The sequence below is a fragment of the Emys orbicularis genome, chromosome 13 (assembly GCF_028017835.1).
Source record: "Emys orbicularis isolate rEmyOrb1 chromosome 13, rEmyOrb1.hap1, whole genome shotgun sequence".
Classification (NCBI taxonomy): Eukaryota; Metazoa; Chordata; order Testudines; family Emydidae; genus Emys; species Emys orbicularis.
In genome coordinates, this window is record NC_088695.1 from 17,464,412 (window position 1) to 17,480,858 (window position 16,447).

At 44.6% G+C, this 16,447-nt stretch overlaps 1 protein-coding gene across 1 annotated transcript; it reads left to right on the forward strand.

Annotated features, from left to right (window-relative positions):
- The first annotated feature begins 5,055 nt into the window (after nucleotides 1-5,055).
- Nucleotides 5,056-12,954, forward strand: LOC135887523 (L-amino-acid oxidase-like). The gene is made up of 7 exons (XM_065415253.1): nucleotides 5,056-5,092; nucleotides 6,033-6,247; nucleotides 7,580-7,692; nucleotides 8,830-9,031; nucleotides 9,758-9,826; nucleotides 10,905-11,041; nucleotides 12,093-12,954. Exons 1-7 carry the CDS (start codon nucleotides 5,056-5,058, stop codon nucleotides 12,952-12,954), a joined length of 1,635 nt encoding a protein of 544 aa, XP_065271325.1.
- The last annotated feature ends 3,493 nt before the right edge of the window (nucleotides 12,955-16,447 follow it).

The following is a 16,447-nucleotide window of genomic DNA, read 5'->3' on the forward strand; positions in this document are numbered from 1 at the left end:
GGGAGGTGGTGGAATCTCCATCCTTAGAGGTTTTTAAGGCCCGGCTTGACAAAGTCCTGTCTGGGATGATTTAGTTGGTGTTGGTCCTGCTTTGAGCAGGAGGTTGGACTAGATGACCTCCTGAGGTCTCTTCCAACCCTAATCTTTTGTGAATCTATGATTCATCTCGTTTGATCTCCTGTTTATCACAGGACAGAGAATGTCACCCATTTACTCTGGTATTGAGCCCAATAACTTGTGTCTGACTAAAGCATCTTCAAGAAAGTCTGGTCTGGAATTGTAGACATCAAGCAATGGAGAATCCACCTCTTCCCTTGGGAGTTTGTGCCAAGGGTTAATCACCCTCTCTACTAACAAATTATGCCTTATTTGTAATTGAAATACATGTGGCTTTAGGTTCCCAATCATTGGTTCTTCTTCTGCATTTATCTGATAGATTAAAGAGGCCTCTAGGACCTGATATTTTCTCCCCCTGTTAATCTTCTTTTGGGATAAACTAAACAGCTCGAGCCTTCTAGTAAAGGCAAGTTCTCCAGCCCTTGAATAATTTCTGTGGCTCTCTTCTGCACCTTCTCCAGTTCTCCAACATCCATTTGGAAGTGTGGACACCGGAACCAAATACAATGTTATAATGTTGGTCTGACCAATGCCATGTAGCGAGGGAAAATAACCTCCATGCTCTATCTCCTCTCTTTACACATCCAAAGACCGCCTTAGCCCCTTGTGCCACAGCATCACACGGGGAACTCATGTTGATCTGCTTGTTCATTATGACCCCTGAAACCTTTTCAGAGTCACTGCTTTCTAGTAATGTGTAAGGAGCGGGATTTGAACCCACACCCCCACTGAGAAACAAAGCATACAAGAAAAGCCAGGACAGAATTTCCTCTTGAGACAACTCTAGCCACATTACAATACCCATTCAACATGTTTGCATTGATAGTCAGACTCTGCATGGTCATGAATCCAGACACAGAGAGTACATTAATCTCCTCACAGTACAATCCAAATATTTTATCACAGCCCCTGCAACACCAGCTTTGATGTGTGTCATGATGCAGCATGGTATATGTTTGGTGGAGAAGCATTAGAGTGCAACTGAGGTTCTGCATTGTATTGGGAATGAGACCATATCTTTGTGTGCCCCGTTTACATTAGCACCTCCTGTGGAAACACATGCCTCAGGACCCACCTAATACATTACAGAGCAAGCAAGAAATTCTTCCAATCACGCCTCTTCCACGTTGCTGCCTCCGGTTTCTGGGAGTTCACAGAGCTAAATGATGGCTCGGCAGGATGTGTTGGCAGGCTGGTCAAACTTCCTGTAACGTGTGCAGTGGACAGTCAAGTTTTCCCACATTGCACCATGAACAAAGGGCTATTTGGTGAATGTCTTGTACAAGGTGAACAAACAGTTTGACTTTAGGGAGAGTTCCAGGAATGACCACATGTTTGCTGTTCGCTGGTACAAGCTGGCAACTTGGGGAGTCACTGGACTCTGGGAACTCACTGTCAGCCCGACTCTTTTATGAGGAATTGGACTGGGTGCTGGACCGAGCACCAAGCCACTACCACTTCACAACACCACTGGTCAGGCGGGATGGTGACTTTCTGACCTCTCAATCGGGGGGGTGGGGATTCAATTTTCCTCCTGGGTCCTCTTTATTCTCCTTTTTAAAGATAGGTACTATCTTTGCCCTTCTCCTGTCCTCTGAGACGTTACTCTGCCTCCAGAAGTTCTCAAAGATAATTGCTAAAGGTTCCAAGATTTGTTCAGCTAGTTCCTGATTTGGTGGTCTATATTAGAGCCCTACCATGATGTCGCCTTTATTTTTCATCCCATTTACCTTTACCCAGAGACTTTCAACTGGTCTGCAGGGCCGGCTTTAGCAAGAGCGGGGCCCGATTCATGGGGGCGGGGCTTGCGGCAAGCCCTGCCCCCAGGAATCGAGCCGCACTCCGGCCATGTTCGCCGGGCTCGGGTCCAGCCCAGATCCCCTCGGCGGCCGGAGCCGGGCCGGGCTGGGCGGCCAGACCCGAAGCCGCGCCGCGAGGGCCGGGCCGGGCGGCCGGACCCGAAGCCGCGCCGCGAAGGCCGGGCCGGGCGGCCGGACCCGAAGCCGCGCCGCGAGGGCCGGGCCGGGCCGGACCCGAAGCCGCGCCGCGGGGGCCGGGCCGGGCCGGACTCGAAGCCGCACCACGGGGGCCGGGCCGGGCGAGGCCGGGCCGGGCTGGACCCGAAGCCGCGCCGCGAGGGCCGGGCTGGGCCGGGCCGGCCGGTCCTGAAGCCGCGCCACGGGGGCCGGGCCGGGGGGCCGGACCTGAAGCCGCGGAGGCCGGCGCGCTCGGCCGGAACCGGGGCCGGACTAGGCCGTGCCTCCCCATAGCCCTTCTCGCGCCCCCCGCCACCCTGGGTTACCTGGTGCTGCCTGCCCACCCCTGCTTCTTTTCAGACTTCCCGCGAACCTCTGATTCGCGGGAAGCAGGGGAGGGGGAGGAGCAAGGGGCGGAGCGTTCAGGGGAGGGGAGGAGGGGGAAGTGAGCTGGGGGCGGGGTGGAGTGCTGCGGCGCGGGGCCCTCTTAGCGCGGGGCCCAATTCAGCCGAATCGGCTGAATCGGCCTAAAGCCGGCCCTGCTGGTCTCTCTCCCACCTCCTTCTGGACCTCAGAACAAGTGTATATATTCTTGATGTATGATGCATCATCATCTCCAATTTCTCCATGCCTGTCCTTCCTGAACAAGCTTTTTGAAGTGTGGACACCAGAACTGAGCACAACATTGTAATGTTGGTCTGGCCAATGCTATATAGACAGGTAAAATAACCTCCCTACTCCCACTCTTCTCTTCACACATCCAAGGACTGTCTTAGCCCTTCTGGCCACAGAATCACCCTGGGAGCTCATGTAGAGTTGCTTGTCCATTCTGTCCCTTTTTCAGAGTCACTGCTATCTTGTAATGAGAGCACACAGGAAAGAGGAAAACTGATCCTTGAGTTTGCTGTCTCGACAACTCCAGCCAGCCTGATGCTTGCTATTAGTCACTCTATAATGCCCACACGTGTGCCAAGCTGTACTATGCAGTGTGATATGTGTTTGCAGTTGAAGCATGAGGTTGTAACTAAGGTTCTCCTTTGTACTGTAAGGGAGATTATAGCTGTGGATACCCCACTTCCATGAGCACCTCCTAGGAGACCAAATGCCTCAGGGTGCGGCTAATGCATTCCAGAGTCTGCACCTCTGGGTCACCAGCTGGAATCCAGCCCAGCTCAGCAAGGACTGACAGCTGTTCCCATCCCATCTAGTCGAGATCTGGTTTGCCCTGTGTGAGTTGAGTTTGGTGAATCTCAGTTCCAGCTCCCACATCACAGACTGACCACCTAGCTTTGCACTGATTGGCAGACTCAGCCTATGTGACACTGTCTTTACTAAGCCGCCGCACCTAAAATTTTAAAACAAAAATCCCTAACCTCGAGTTGGATGGTTTACATCAGATTTTGGCTAAATGAGTACAGTAAACTTTCTCTCCTCTGTTTTCTTTCTTTCTTTCTTTCTTGGAACAGCCTTCCCCCCCCCCCCCCCACCGCCAATATTTTAAACTCTGGTAAACGTCTTGTGTGTGTGTGTGTGTGTTGGTGTTGTCATCATAGGCACTGACTCCAGGGCTGGAGCACCCATGGGAAAAAAATGGTGGGTGCTCAGCAACCACAGGCATCCCCACTGATCAGTGCCTCCCCCTCCCTCCCAGCTGTTTAGCAGCATGCAGGAGGTGCTGGGGGGGTGTACTTAGGAGAGGGGGCAGATCAGGGTAGGAGGAGGTGGGACTGGGCAGGGCAGGGGCAGGAAGGGGTGGAGTGTGGGCGGGGCCTGGTGCAGAGCAGGAGTCGAGCACCCCCCAGGAAAGGACAAAGTCTGTACCTGTGGTTATCATTATTCATGAACAGGCAGAAAAATTAGGCAGAAAAAAGTTGTCTTCAACCATAGGCTTAACCTATTAATTTTGAGCTCAATATTCCTCAAGTTGTGGATTTTAAAAGAGGGAGCCATTATATGGTTTAGGGCTTATCTACAGCAATGGTTCTCAACCAGGGGTACACATACCCCTGAGGATACACAGAGGTCTTCCAGGGGTACATCAACTCCTCTAGATATTTGCCTAGTTTTACAACAGGACACCGAAAAAGCACTAGCGAAGTCAGCACAAATTAAACTTTCATACAGACAGCAATTTGTTTATATTGCTCAACATACTATACACGGAAATGTAAGTACAATATTTATATTCCAATCAATTTATTTTAGAATTATATGGTAACAATGAGAAAGGAAGCCATTTTTCAATAACAGTGTGGCTGTGACACTTTTGTATTTTTATGTCTGATTTTGAAAGCAAGCCGTTGTTAAGTGAGGTGAAACTTGGGGGTACGCAAGACAAAATCAGACTCCTGAAAGGGGTACAGCCATCTGATAGGGTTGAGAGACACTGAGCTACATAATTGCAACCTTAACTGTCAACCATAATTGGAACCTTCATTGTGAAGGGGCTACCTTCCCTCCAGGATATTGCTGCTACAAAATTTCCTGATTGGGTCACGTGCACAGCAATTTGCATAAATGAAGCCCTCATCGCTGGAGGTAAAATAGGGAAATACCCTTAGCTATCTGATGTTTCAAAACATTATTGTTGTTGGAAATCAACAAATTCCTCAAGGGGATTCAGACCCCCTTTGAGAGGAATCCATACTGAATTATGTCTTGAACTATCTCTGCTGAGATGAAGACAGATATATGTATGAGTTGGATATATACATGTGTGGGACTTCCAGAAAAAAATAGTTGCTTGGGTACTAGTAAACTGGTGTCTCCTGATGAAAGGGTGTGACCGAAAGAGGGAGGGAACTATACAGAGGTGGGTCTTTAGATTGGAAATTCACCTCCTCTAGAATTTTTAATTACGTATTTCTCAATATTTGGAACATACTGATTGGTAGGAATTTTTGAACCACTTTTTTCTTTTGAGCCAGCCTTCTTCAGGCTATATAATGAAGGTTCTCACTTGATGACTTGTCCTACTGGTGGAAACATGGACAGATTCTGTAAGTGAAACTACTGTGCTGGGAACCCTGCTTTGGGGCTGGGAAAGATTGCCTATTAGTCCATCTTAAACTTGAGTTCTTGTTTTGCATCTTTCTCTTTCTCACCTCATACTTTTCTTTCCCTCTTCTTTTCAGACAGGTATGTTTTTGGATTTGTTTTTCAGTGCCACTTTCTGATCTGTAAGGGTTCATTCCAAATGCCATTGAAATTGATGAGAAGATTCCCAATAATTTCCATGAGCCTTGGATCATGCCCTAATGGTAGCTAGTGTGGTGTGTGGGGTTTTTTGTTTGTTTGGGGTTTTTTTTGAGAGAGAGAGAGAGAGAGTGCATACCCATCTATGTGTGTATTTTACGGTACAATTAGGTCAACAAGGGCCTGATCCTCAACCATTGAAAGCAATGGGAGTTTTGTCATTAACTTCAATGGGGGCAGGATCAGACTCTGACGTTGTAAATACATTTATTGTCATTAACCTTGTATAATCCTCTGAGAGAGTGCACTAAGATATTGGGGGACACATTTACAATTTCTCTGCTCTCTTCAAAGCTGTGGCACAAATCAAGGACAATGTTCTAATGCCAGGGATGATTCCATGAGATTCCTCATGTGCTTAAGTTTTGTAGGATCAGTGTTTAAAGCAAGTCACATTATTCAAAGGAAATTGTTGACACTGTTTTGTTTCCTGAGTGAAATTGATGCCCATTTCAAAAGAAAAAAAAAAGGGGGGGGGTTATTCTGTAGTTCTTTGGGTAATTCGTTTGTACCTGAAATTCAGGGCTGTTTTGTTGCACACCTTGTCTGGATTTTAGCTCTGCTGTGGACTGATTTGTGTAATTTCAGTGATGCCACTTGCCATCTAGATTTCAGAGGAGTTTGCTTCCCTGACTGCATCATTCATTCACTGCACCATGCTTTTCTTTGCGCATATGTCCCCAGTGCTTTCCAGGCTGTTTCTACTTGTGGCTGTACTATGGTCTGAGAGTTTCTCTAGATTTCCCGAACCTTGCCTTGATGATCCCGACTACGATGAGCTGGTGAAGATTGCAGAAAAGGGGCTTGGAAAGGCAGCTCATCCAGTGGAGGTGGTCATTGTTGGGGCAGGCATAAGTGGACTCACTGCTGCCAAACTGCTCAGAGATGCCGGTCACATGGTAATTCTATGCACAGAGACGTGTCAGAGCCAGGCAGGGAGTCAGTGCTGGCTTGAGTATTTTTCATTATTTCTTTTCTGAGGAATAAAGGTTATTAGGCTAAAGAATGGTTAAAAATAAAACAAGGGGAATTCACACGAAAGAAAGAGAAAGAAAACTGACAAAGGAAGAGATTTTTCAAAGGCAATAATGGGACTTTAGGTGCCCAACTCCCATTGTATTTCAATAGGATTTAGGCTCCCTCTTCCCATTTCTGTCTTGGAACATTTCCCTGACCCTTCGTTAATTTAAAGCTGGAGGAGTTACAGTAACTATTGTAAGAAATAAAAAACAGAACAAATCCCCAAAAAGCTCCATTTTCAAAATAACCCTATCCATTAGAGAGTGGCAAGTTACAGGAATATACTTTCAAATTCCAATATCTGTACAGGACATACATTCTCTCACAGAAATCTAAGCACAGGAGAATTGATATGCTATTGGTAGCCTTCACTCTTCCTTCTTTTTATGTTCTTTACATGTCACAAACAACAGGGGTGAATTTCAGTCCAGTGGAGACATACCTTTAAATGATCTTCACCCCTGCACAGAGGAGTCACTGCAAGACTTATGAAGTATTGAACTTCCACATAAATCCATTTGTCTTTAAGGTCGGGATGTGCATAGAAGCCTAGGGAGTTGTAAATCCCAGTCTAAGCCCTTTGTGAACTCCGATGACCCTGATTCTATGGAAAACTTCTAGACAAAATGTTCAAACTTGGGTGCTTAAAGTTAAGCAACTACAGGAAGGTTCCCCAAAGCACAGCAGCAGTTAGGTGCAGCACCATTTGTGCTTTAGAAAATTTTCCCTCTAAATCCTTATACCAGCATGTAAGGCTCAGCCCTTGCCACCCTGCCACCTCTCCAAATGACATTAGCTACGTCAACAGAAGCACTGTTGTGTTGTCATAGCTATGTTTACACTGGGTTTTTTGCCTGGAGTGTGTGCTTTTTTCATACCCCTGACCAACACAACTAGGCTGACAACACCTGGGAGCATAGAACTGGCTCTCAGTTTTTTCAGACACACTCTGCTCCCATTGACTGCAGTGGGTGCAGTTCAACCAACACGGAGCATTTTTGAAAATCCCACCTTAAATAAGTGGGTGCAATTTTCAGAGGTGCAATGTACCTAACACATTTATTGATTGAGTTAGGATCTGGTGAGTGGAGAGACATCACAACACTTATTTAGTTGCCTGAATGTAGATTCAGTTGCCTAATTTGAGTCACCAAGGTTTGAAAGCTTTGTCATTTGCACCTGCTTATTCCATTTTCCATGCTTGTTCCTAGGTTACAGTTCTGGAAACCAGTGGTCGTGTGGGAGGACGAGTCAGGACCTATCGAGATGAGACACACGATTGGTACGTGGAGTTGGGAGCCATGCGTTTGCCAAGCACCCACAGGTAATACAGTTTCCACTCCTCAGCTATGTAAGTTGTTCAGGAAAGGAACAGCCCAGTTTTGCAGAATTCTGCTATGAATCATAGAATCATAGAATCTGAGGGTTGGAAGGGACCTCAGGAGGTCATCTAGTCCAACCCCCTGCTCAAAGCAGGACCTAATCCCAACTAAATCATCCCAGCCAGGGCTTTGTCTAGCCTGACCTTGAAAACCTCTAAGGAAGGAGATTCCACCACCTCCCTAGGTAACCCATTCCAGTGCTTCACCACCCTCCTAGTGAAAAAGTTTTTCCTAATATCCAACCTAAACCTCCCCCACTGCAACTTGAGACCATTACTACTATGGTTAAGGATGAGATCAAGCATCCCAAAAGAACTTGCTGACTAGTCTCATTGACATGGGTGGGATCTGGCCAGTAGTAAACAATGTACTCAGCAATAAGTGTTTTCAGGATTAGATCCTAATTATGGAACTGATGATTAGTGAGAGCATGACTGAATTTCCATGAAACCATCAGAAAAACTCCCATTGATCTTAATGGAAGTTGTATCAAGCCCTGAGTCAGAATAAAGCCAGACAATAGATATTGGCTGTTCATTAGCCAAAATGATTTAAGCTGAGTGGCACTATTTCATAAAACACTTTACCCAATGGTTTTGAGAGGAAGTATATGAACAGGAATAGAATAGAGTATTTTTTCAGTACAATTATATGGAACAAAAGCTTATTGAAAAAAACAAACACAAAAACCAGTACCTTAAATACACCCTGACTTCAAAGGAAACTATCCTGAACTCAAACTACAATTTAGAAGCAGAACAGCCAGATGGGATTATTATGTACAACAGCTGTAGTTACCAGTTAATGGGCCAGACAGACAGCTACTACATACCAGGTATCTCCATTTCAGTCAATGGAAATATATCAGTTTACACTGGGATCAGGATCTATTAATTGATCTGTCTAGCTATCATCTATCTATCTATCATCTTCCTACAGCATTAAGAACATCTGTTGGAGTCAGGAAGTTTCAGGAAGGGAACGAGGCAAATCACATATTTACCTTACTATTTGTATAGCCAGAGGAGCATATAACTTGTTTTCATATTTTTTGACTCTCACCTTTCTTTCTTTTGCAGAATTGTTCATGAATTTATTAGGCAATTTTATCTTCAGCTAAACAAGTTCTGTCAGACAGATGACAACGCCTGGTATTTGGTTAATAGTGTCAGGACAAAAGCTGGGAAGGTCAGACAGAATCCTGATATCTTGAATTTTACTGTGGCTCCCTCAGAGAAAGGCAAATCTGCTACGGAACTTTATGAAGGAATTCTGCAGAAGGTATGTTTATTGGTCGATTGTATAAAGGAAAGTAAATTACCAGGCCTGATTCTGAAAAATGGCCCTAACTTCTACTGCAGCACAGGTCTCTTCTTCTATAGTATGTGCTGGTCTCCCCCTCTCTTTTCCCAACACAACCCTTCTCAACACCATTCCAATCCAGAATACATCCGGTGTTAGGAGAATCTGAGCTATAATTCCCCTTGTTGTGGTATGAAGGGGATTTACCAGGGCAGATTATCTGGCCGTGGTTCTCCTTTCACTTTCACTCACCTGAATCAGGAGTAACGACTTGTGATCAGCCCCCCCTCCCCAGAGCTGTGGGTGCTCGGCACTTCTGAAAAGAAACACCTGTTTTTGTTTCCTACACAGTGAACTTGGGATCAAATCCTGCCGTTTAACTACAGCAGGGCTGGAGACTATTCCATGCAACTCAGTTCCATTCAGTGGGGTCTCATGGATACACACAGGAATTAGGGCATTGCACTAGGACTAAAGAGATGTGAGTTCAGTTGCTGCCATAGCTATGTGCTCTGTAAAATGGAGCTGATTCTTCCCTACGCCAAAGGAGTATCTTGGGAATAAAATCCATCAGTGATTATGAAGCCTGCAGATATCATGCAAGTACCTAGGTAGTTAGATAGGAGAACAGAATTTGGTCCCGTGTTTTTGTGAACATATTTCTCTTTCTGTCTATGAATGTTTCCATGCATTGTTCCAACACAGGCCATAGAGAAGTTCCAGAGCACAGATTGTGAAAAGTTGCTGGATCGGTATGACTCCTTTTCCACCAAGGTAATGGATATGGGCCTTCAAGTACCTTTAAATCCAAATGATTATGGAAAGTCTGAAAAAATTGCTCTGAGAGAGGTGTAAAATGCACCTGTTTATCCTGATGAAACCTAATGATGCCAGTTTTCATGTCAAGGTTGTCCTTTATTCAAAACACCAATAAAAGAATGAGGGAAAACATCATATTATGAAGCTCTGCACAGTCTTTTGGGATTGGCATCCCCTTTTGGCAGCCTCAGTGGGCAGGGTTTTGTTTGTGGCCAAGATTATGAAAAATAAAGGACTTAGTGCCAGAAATTTCATATTTCCTTCAATTATTATTTTAATATTGTTATGCTGGAAGGTGTTAATGGTGGCGATCAAACATATCTTTAGTCTATAGGTTAGTCACAGACCTGGTTAAAGTCAATGGGCATGCTAAAAACATTTCATTCAGGTTAAATGGAAGAAGCAATTAAGCTCCTTTCTGGAGTTAGATAGCTGGAGGCAGTGGAAGCCACTGCCCAAGGCACTATCAGGCTGCATGGGTAGACCAATCATAAGCTAAGCAGTGGGGGTTGAGGGTTTCCCTAGGATTGATTGCAGAGATTAGGCGGTTGATTGTTTGCAGCTGTGCTTGTGTGTGAGAGGGGGGGAAATCAAGGAGAAAGAGAGAGTAGCAGTGGTTAACATGGCCCTTTGAGGAAAAAAAGGATAGAGCTTCTTTTGGTCACAGTATTTGCTGGAAAGGCAGACTTCGATTGTCGAGCAGGGACATTGCCTCCTGTTGACTGTTTCTACTGTGTTCAGGAAAACAGGACTCTGTATCCATTGTTTTTAAATTGGCAGGATTGCACCAAAGAAAGACCTGACTCACATCCTCAATCTCTCCTTCATACAGAAAGAACCAGGCAAGGCCTTGGATATTGGCAATGGCTCAGACCAAAAAGGGGCAACAATATCATCACCATATAAAACTTGAAAATAACCTTTTATCTTCTCCTTCCTCATGAAAGTCAAATCTTTCCCCAACGATACCTCCATAAATGTGCTTCTTGTGCCTAAAGAGAGAACAACTTTCCTCCCTTTCCTCCCCTCCCAGGAGTACTTGATTAAAGAAGGGAATTTAAGCCATGCGGCTGTACAGATGATTGGAGACTTGATGAATGGGGGTGCTGGATTCCACACGTCATTTCTTCACTCTCTCATGGAGTTTAATATCTTCTTTCATGAAGACGGGTGAGAAACGAATGTACTTAAATTGCGAGGTTTTGGGGGTGTCTACATTGTCAGTGCACTGCCCATGGCAATGAGTCTCCTAGGACAGGTTGAGTGACTTAGGCTACTGGGGATTTTACTAGCACTGTACAAATAGCTGTGTAGACAGCACTCTGAAGTTGCAGCTTGTGCTGGAGCTCGGGCTCTGTAGCCTTGGGAGACGGGTGGGCTTGAGAGCCTGAGTTCCAGCCCAAGCAGCAACTTGAAAGCACTGTCTACACAGCTATTTCTACAGCGCTACTGAGAGCCCCACTAACCTGAATCTCTCGACCTGGGCTGGGAGTCTTGCTGCCACCGGCAGTGTAGATGTACCCTTTGTGTGACTGCAATGTGAGTAAATAACTAAATAAATAATATCCTTCTTCTTGTAGTTGCTAGAGGCAGACACTCCAGATTACCAATGGCAAACACCCCTTGCGGCAGTTAGAATGTGTGGAGAGAATAAATTAAATTAATGGAGATATCCTATCTCCTAGAACTGGAAGGGACCTTGAAAGGTCATTGAGTCCAGCCCCCTGCCTTCACTAGCAGGACCAAGTACTGATTTTGCCCCAGATCCCCAAGTGGCCCCCTCAAGGATTGAACTCACAACCCTGGGTTTAGCAGGCCAATGCTCAAACCACTGAGCTATCCCTCCCCCCCCAAATGACAGCACTCTCTGTCATCAAATGGGTCATATTGTCAGCAATATAGTCCTTGATTCCTTAATCTGGGCCATAATTTTGACTCACCCTGTGCAGCACAATCTGAATTCCCCAGCATTGGCTGAAATTCCCCTCCGGGCCCCAGGTCTGTGTGTCATTAAGCCTCAGTTCCCCCTTCTGTAAAATGACAATAATAAACTTTTTTTTTTATCTGTCTTGTCTAGCTGGAGCAAAAACTCTTTGAGGCAGGATCTGTCTCAGACACAGACCGTACCTCAAAGGGGCCCCACTTTCTTGTTGTCCCTAAAAGCAATCATAGTACTGCTACTTATGTAATTCTTTCACCCATCACTTCTTGTTTCTTTCAGTTTTGAAGAGATCACAGGGGGATTCGACCAATTGCCCCTGGCCTTCTACCGGTCTATGCCTGGAGTTGTCCAGCTGAACTGCACAGTAGAGCAGATAAAATACATTGGTAACAAGGTCCAAGTATTGTACCGTAGTGCACATGACACATGTAGCGCCTCCTTCATGATGGCTGACTATGTCCTTGTCACAGCCACAGCAAAAGCCACGAGACTTATCAAATTTCTGCCACCGCTTTCCTCCAATAAGACCCATGCCCTGCGCTCCATTCACTATGCCACCGCTACCAAGGTTGCCTTGGCCTGCACTGAAAAGTTCTGGGAGAAGGATGGGATTCGAGGTGGGCCGTCAGTCACAGATCGTCCTTCTAGATTCATCTACTATCCCAACCACAACTTCTCTAGTGGGGTGAGGGTGATTGTGGCTTCCTACACGTGGAACGACGACGCTGAATTCTTTCTTCCCCTGAGTGAGGAGAAGTGCATCGATGTGGTGCTGGAGGACCTGGCAGAAATCCACAATGTATCTAAGGACCATCTCCGGTCTGTCTGTGATAAACACGTGATACAGAGATGGAACCTGGACAAACATTCCATGGGAGCATTTGCCTTATTCACCCCCTACCAGTTTGCTGACTATCCTGGGCCTTTGTTTCAGAATGAAGGGAGGGCCCACTTTGCAGGAGAACACACAGCCCTGCCTCACGGCTGGATTGACACTGCTATGAAATCTGCTGTGAGAGCAGCAAGGAACATCCACAGGGATAGCTATCCGTCGTGGGGGAAACATCAGCTGCAGAAGCAGCAAGAACAACAAGAGCAGGAGCAGGAAAGGGTTGACTGGGTTCAAAAAGGTGAACTTTAATTGCTTTATGGGTGTTTAAGGAAGGCACAACTGCACTGGACACTGAGGAGGGAATTAGAAACTGCACTGATAATCTCCTTCACGGGGACAGATCCTCAACTGGTGTAAATTGGTGTATTTCCATTGAGTCAATAGAGCTAAACCACTCAACACCAGTAGAGGATCTGGCCCCAAATCCATTGTATGTAAACTGAGCTTGTTCTATCTCCTTTGAAATATTAAATAAAACTACTACAGTATAGAAACCTCCACAGAATTAATTTGTTTCATTAATCAAAATCATTACTGATCAAATACAAAGCACTAACCTGTTCTTTATAAATAGAAAAAAATATTGTTCTGTAGCATCCTATCAATAAAGGAATAGATGGAAATAATCCAATATTGCTTTCATTTTGTTCATTAGTTGTAAAGTATGATAATTTGCAGTAGTGATGCTATGGAATAGGTAAGGCTGAGAGAACAGCTTATTCCTAAACCAATTCTAGTCAGTTGCACTTTTCAAAACATGTTTCTAACAGTGCAAATAAACAAAACCAGGCATGCACTGATGGCCTGAAATCCTAGGCCCTGACTAGACTAGAATTGTTGATCATTTCGTCACTCAGGTTGATTGACATGTGGGGTGAACTCCCAAGATGCTGAATGCAAATATAGATACTCCCCAGATGTATGTATGTTGGTCATGGTTCAATCCAGGGCTCGGGAAACAATGTTTGTGTCACTGAATAAACAAGGACACGAATTTTTGTCTAGACAGGGCCCTCTGGGTTATTTCTTTTCAAAGAAAATGTGAATTAAACATTTTCAGATGTTGATGAAGTACATGAGTGTGAAATAAGCCATTTCTCTGCCATTGTGGGATTTGTTTTGAGAACAGGTTCATCCTGAAACTGGGCATGTAATCCAGCCACTCATCCTCCCATGAAATAGTTTGTCACTCCAGGCCTGATTCTACCACACTTCCTTGTCTTATGTAATATCTAAGTCCTGGTCTGCTCTAGAAAATTAGGTCATCATAAATAAGTCACTCAGGCATGTGAAAAATCCACACTCCTGATTGGTTTAGTTAAGCCGACCCAAGTACCCGAGTAGGCAGCACTAGGGCGACTGAGGAATTCTTCTGTTGACCTAGCTACCACCTCTCAGGGAGGGGGTTTATGTACACCAATGAGGGAATCCCTCCATTTGGCATAAATTATGTCTACAGATAAGAGCTACAGAGATCCCGCAGTAGCATTTCAAGGGCAGACAAGACATTTTCTGATTATCCTCATGGGGGACAAGATTGAGCAGTTACTCACATAGAACATAAGAACGGCCTTACTGGGTCAGACCAAAGATCCATCTAGCCCAGTATCCTGCCTTCCAACAGTGGCCAATGCCAGGTGCCCCAGAGGGAATGAACAGAACAGGCAATCATCAACTGATCCATCCCCTGTCACCCATTCCCAGCTTCTGGCTAACAGAGGCTAGCACCATCCCTGCCCATCCTGACTAATATCCATTGATGAGACCTATGCTCCATTCATTTATCTAGTTCTTTTTTGAACCCTGTTATAATCTTGGCCTTCACAAAATGTATTGGACAATGGGATGTTCTGATAACGGCCGTTCTCAAAAATTGTTATCAAAAATCTCAGATTGTTAAAGAATTTAGAACAATCAAGAGATAATACAGCAAGATATTCCCAATCCCAATCCTTGGGGGATCAGTTCTGGATCTTAACACAGATATCAGCAACACATGTTTGGTACTTTGTGCACAATCTTTAGGAGAGACAAATAAAACCTCCTTACTTTCTCTGACACACTCTGTGTTACTGCCATTGTCTGCTCTAGTTTAGTGAATTGTTTTTCACTTCACTAAAAACATATTTACTAAACTTTAACATACGCAATTAAGGTTTTTCCCCTCTTTTATTAAGAAGGGGGAATTTATTTTTCTAATTATTTTAGCATTTATGTTTACTGAGCACAATCATGTGCGTGACTCACTAACATTTAACTCAATCATTACTATTAGTATCAGACTTGGAACTGCATTTATTTTCATACAAATTTTAAGCTATTTTATAGATATAACTAAAAGTACAATTTGAAAATAAGTAACCTTCATCTGCCCAGTGTGTGTTTAATTAATTGTTTTTTAAACTGGCATTGCTAAGGTTTGTATAAGCTAAATTCACATTCTAGAAGGATACTATTAGTTGATTATACCATTTTAAATAATGAATGACAAAGCACAATATGGTAATAAAAGTAATAATGATTATTTCTCTAACCAGGACAGGTTAGGCATTTTAGAACTCACTACTCAAAGAATTAAATTTAAGCATAAGAGAAATAAAATGATGAAATGAACAGACCAGTTGAAAAACTAAAATAACAGCACTGTAATCCTCAACAAACTTTGAAAGAATAAAATTACAAAGACTATATGTGCCTTGTGCATTGCAACAGGAAGTAACAAGAAATAACAACAAAAATAATAATACAAGTGTGTGTGTGTGTGTGTGTGTGTGTGTGTGTGTGTGAGAGAGAGAGTGTGTGTGAGTGTTTGGGGGACTGTGATGGAGACTGTGCGTGTGTGTGTGAGAAAGAGTGTGAGTGTCTCTCCATTGGGGGGGGTGACATAGACTGTGTGTGTGCATGTGCGTAAGAGTGTGTTGGGGAAGTGTGTGAGAGATTGTGTGTATGTGAGAAACAGAGTGTGGGGTGGGGCTTGAAGGATTGTGTGAGAGAATGCTTGTGGGTTAGGGGCATGTGTTTGAGAAAGCATGTGTGTGAGAGTGTGTGTATGTGAGAGACAGCACGTGTGTGTGTGTGTGTGTGAGGTCACACCCTGAGTGTCTGTGTATAGCTGCAGCCCTGGTCCCACAGACACTGACCCCAGCCGTCTGCTAGCAGCACACCAGTTACGCTCTGGCATCCACCAGGCTTGGTTACAACCAGCAAGACGACTCCAACACACTCCCAGTGCCAAATTTCCCCCAAACCGTATGCCCCGTAATGTCCAGCCCTTTCCCGGATAGTTCAGAGAAATAATCAGGTTTGTTTGTTGCTTTGAAGACACAAAAGCACATCACAGCTTACTAACTTAAATGGGCGTAAATACACCCTTGCCTTTAAACATACCAATGAGTCGGTTTATGGCATGAATGAAAATAATTTACTAACAAAATAGACATAGGATTAAGTGAGTTCAAGTATAAGGAATAAAGCTAGAAAGAGTTACAAGCAAAACATGCTTCTAAAAGTCTAAAACTTAATCTAGCAAAATGCATGCTTTGATCAAGCAGGTTTCTCACCCATATTCAATTCCCAGCAACTTCAGCCCCCATCTTAGTTGAAGGACCCCTCTTTTTCAGCCTGTAAGAGCTCTCCCCTCTAGCATCCATCCAGTGATTTCTATGCAAATAGAGCTTCCATTGTTTTTTGTTCCACCATGCTTAATTTACGTAGAAGACAGGTAAATAGCTGCACCCCCATA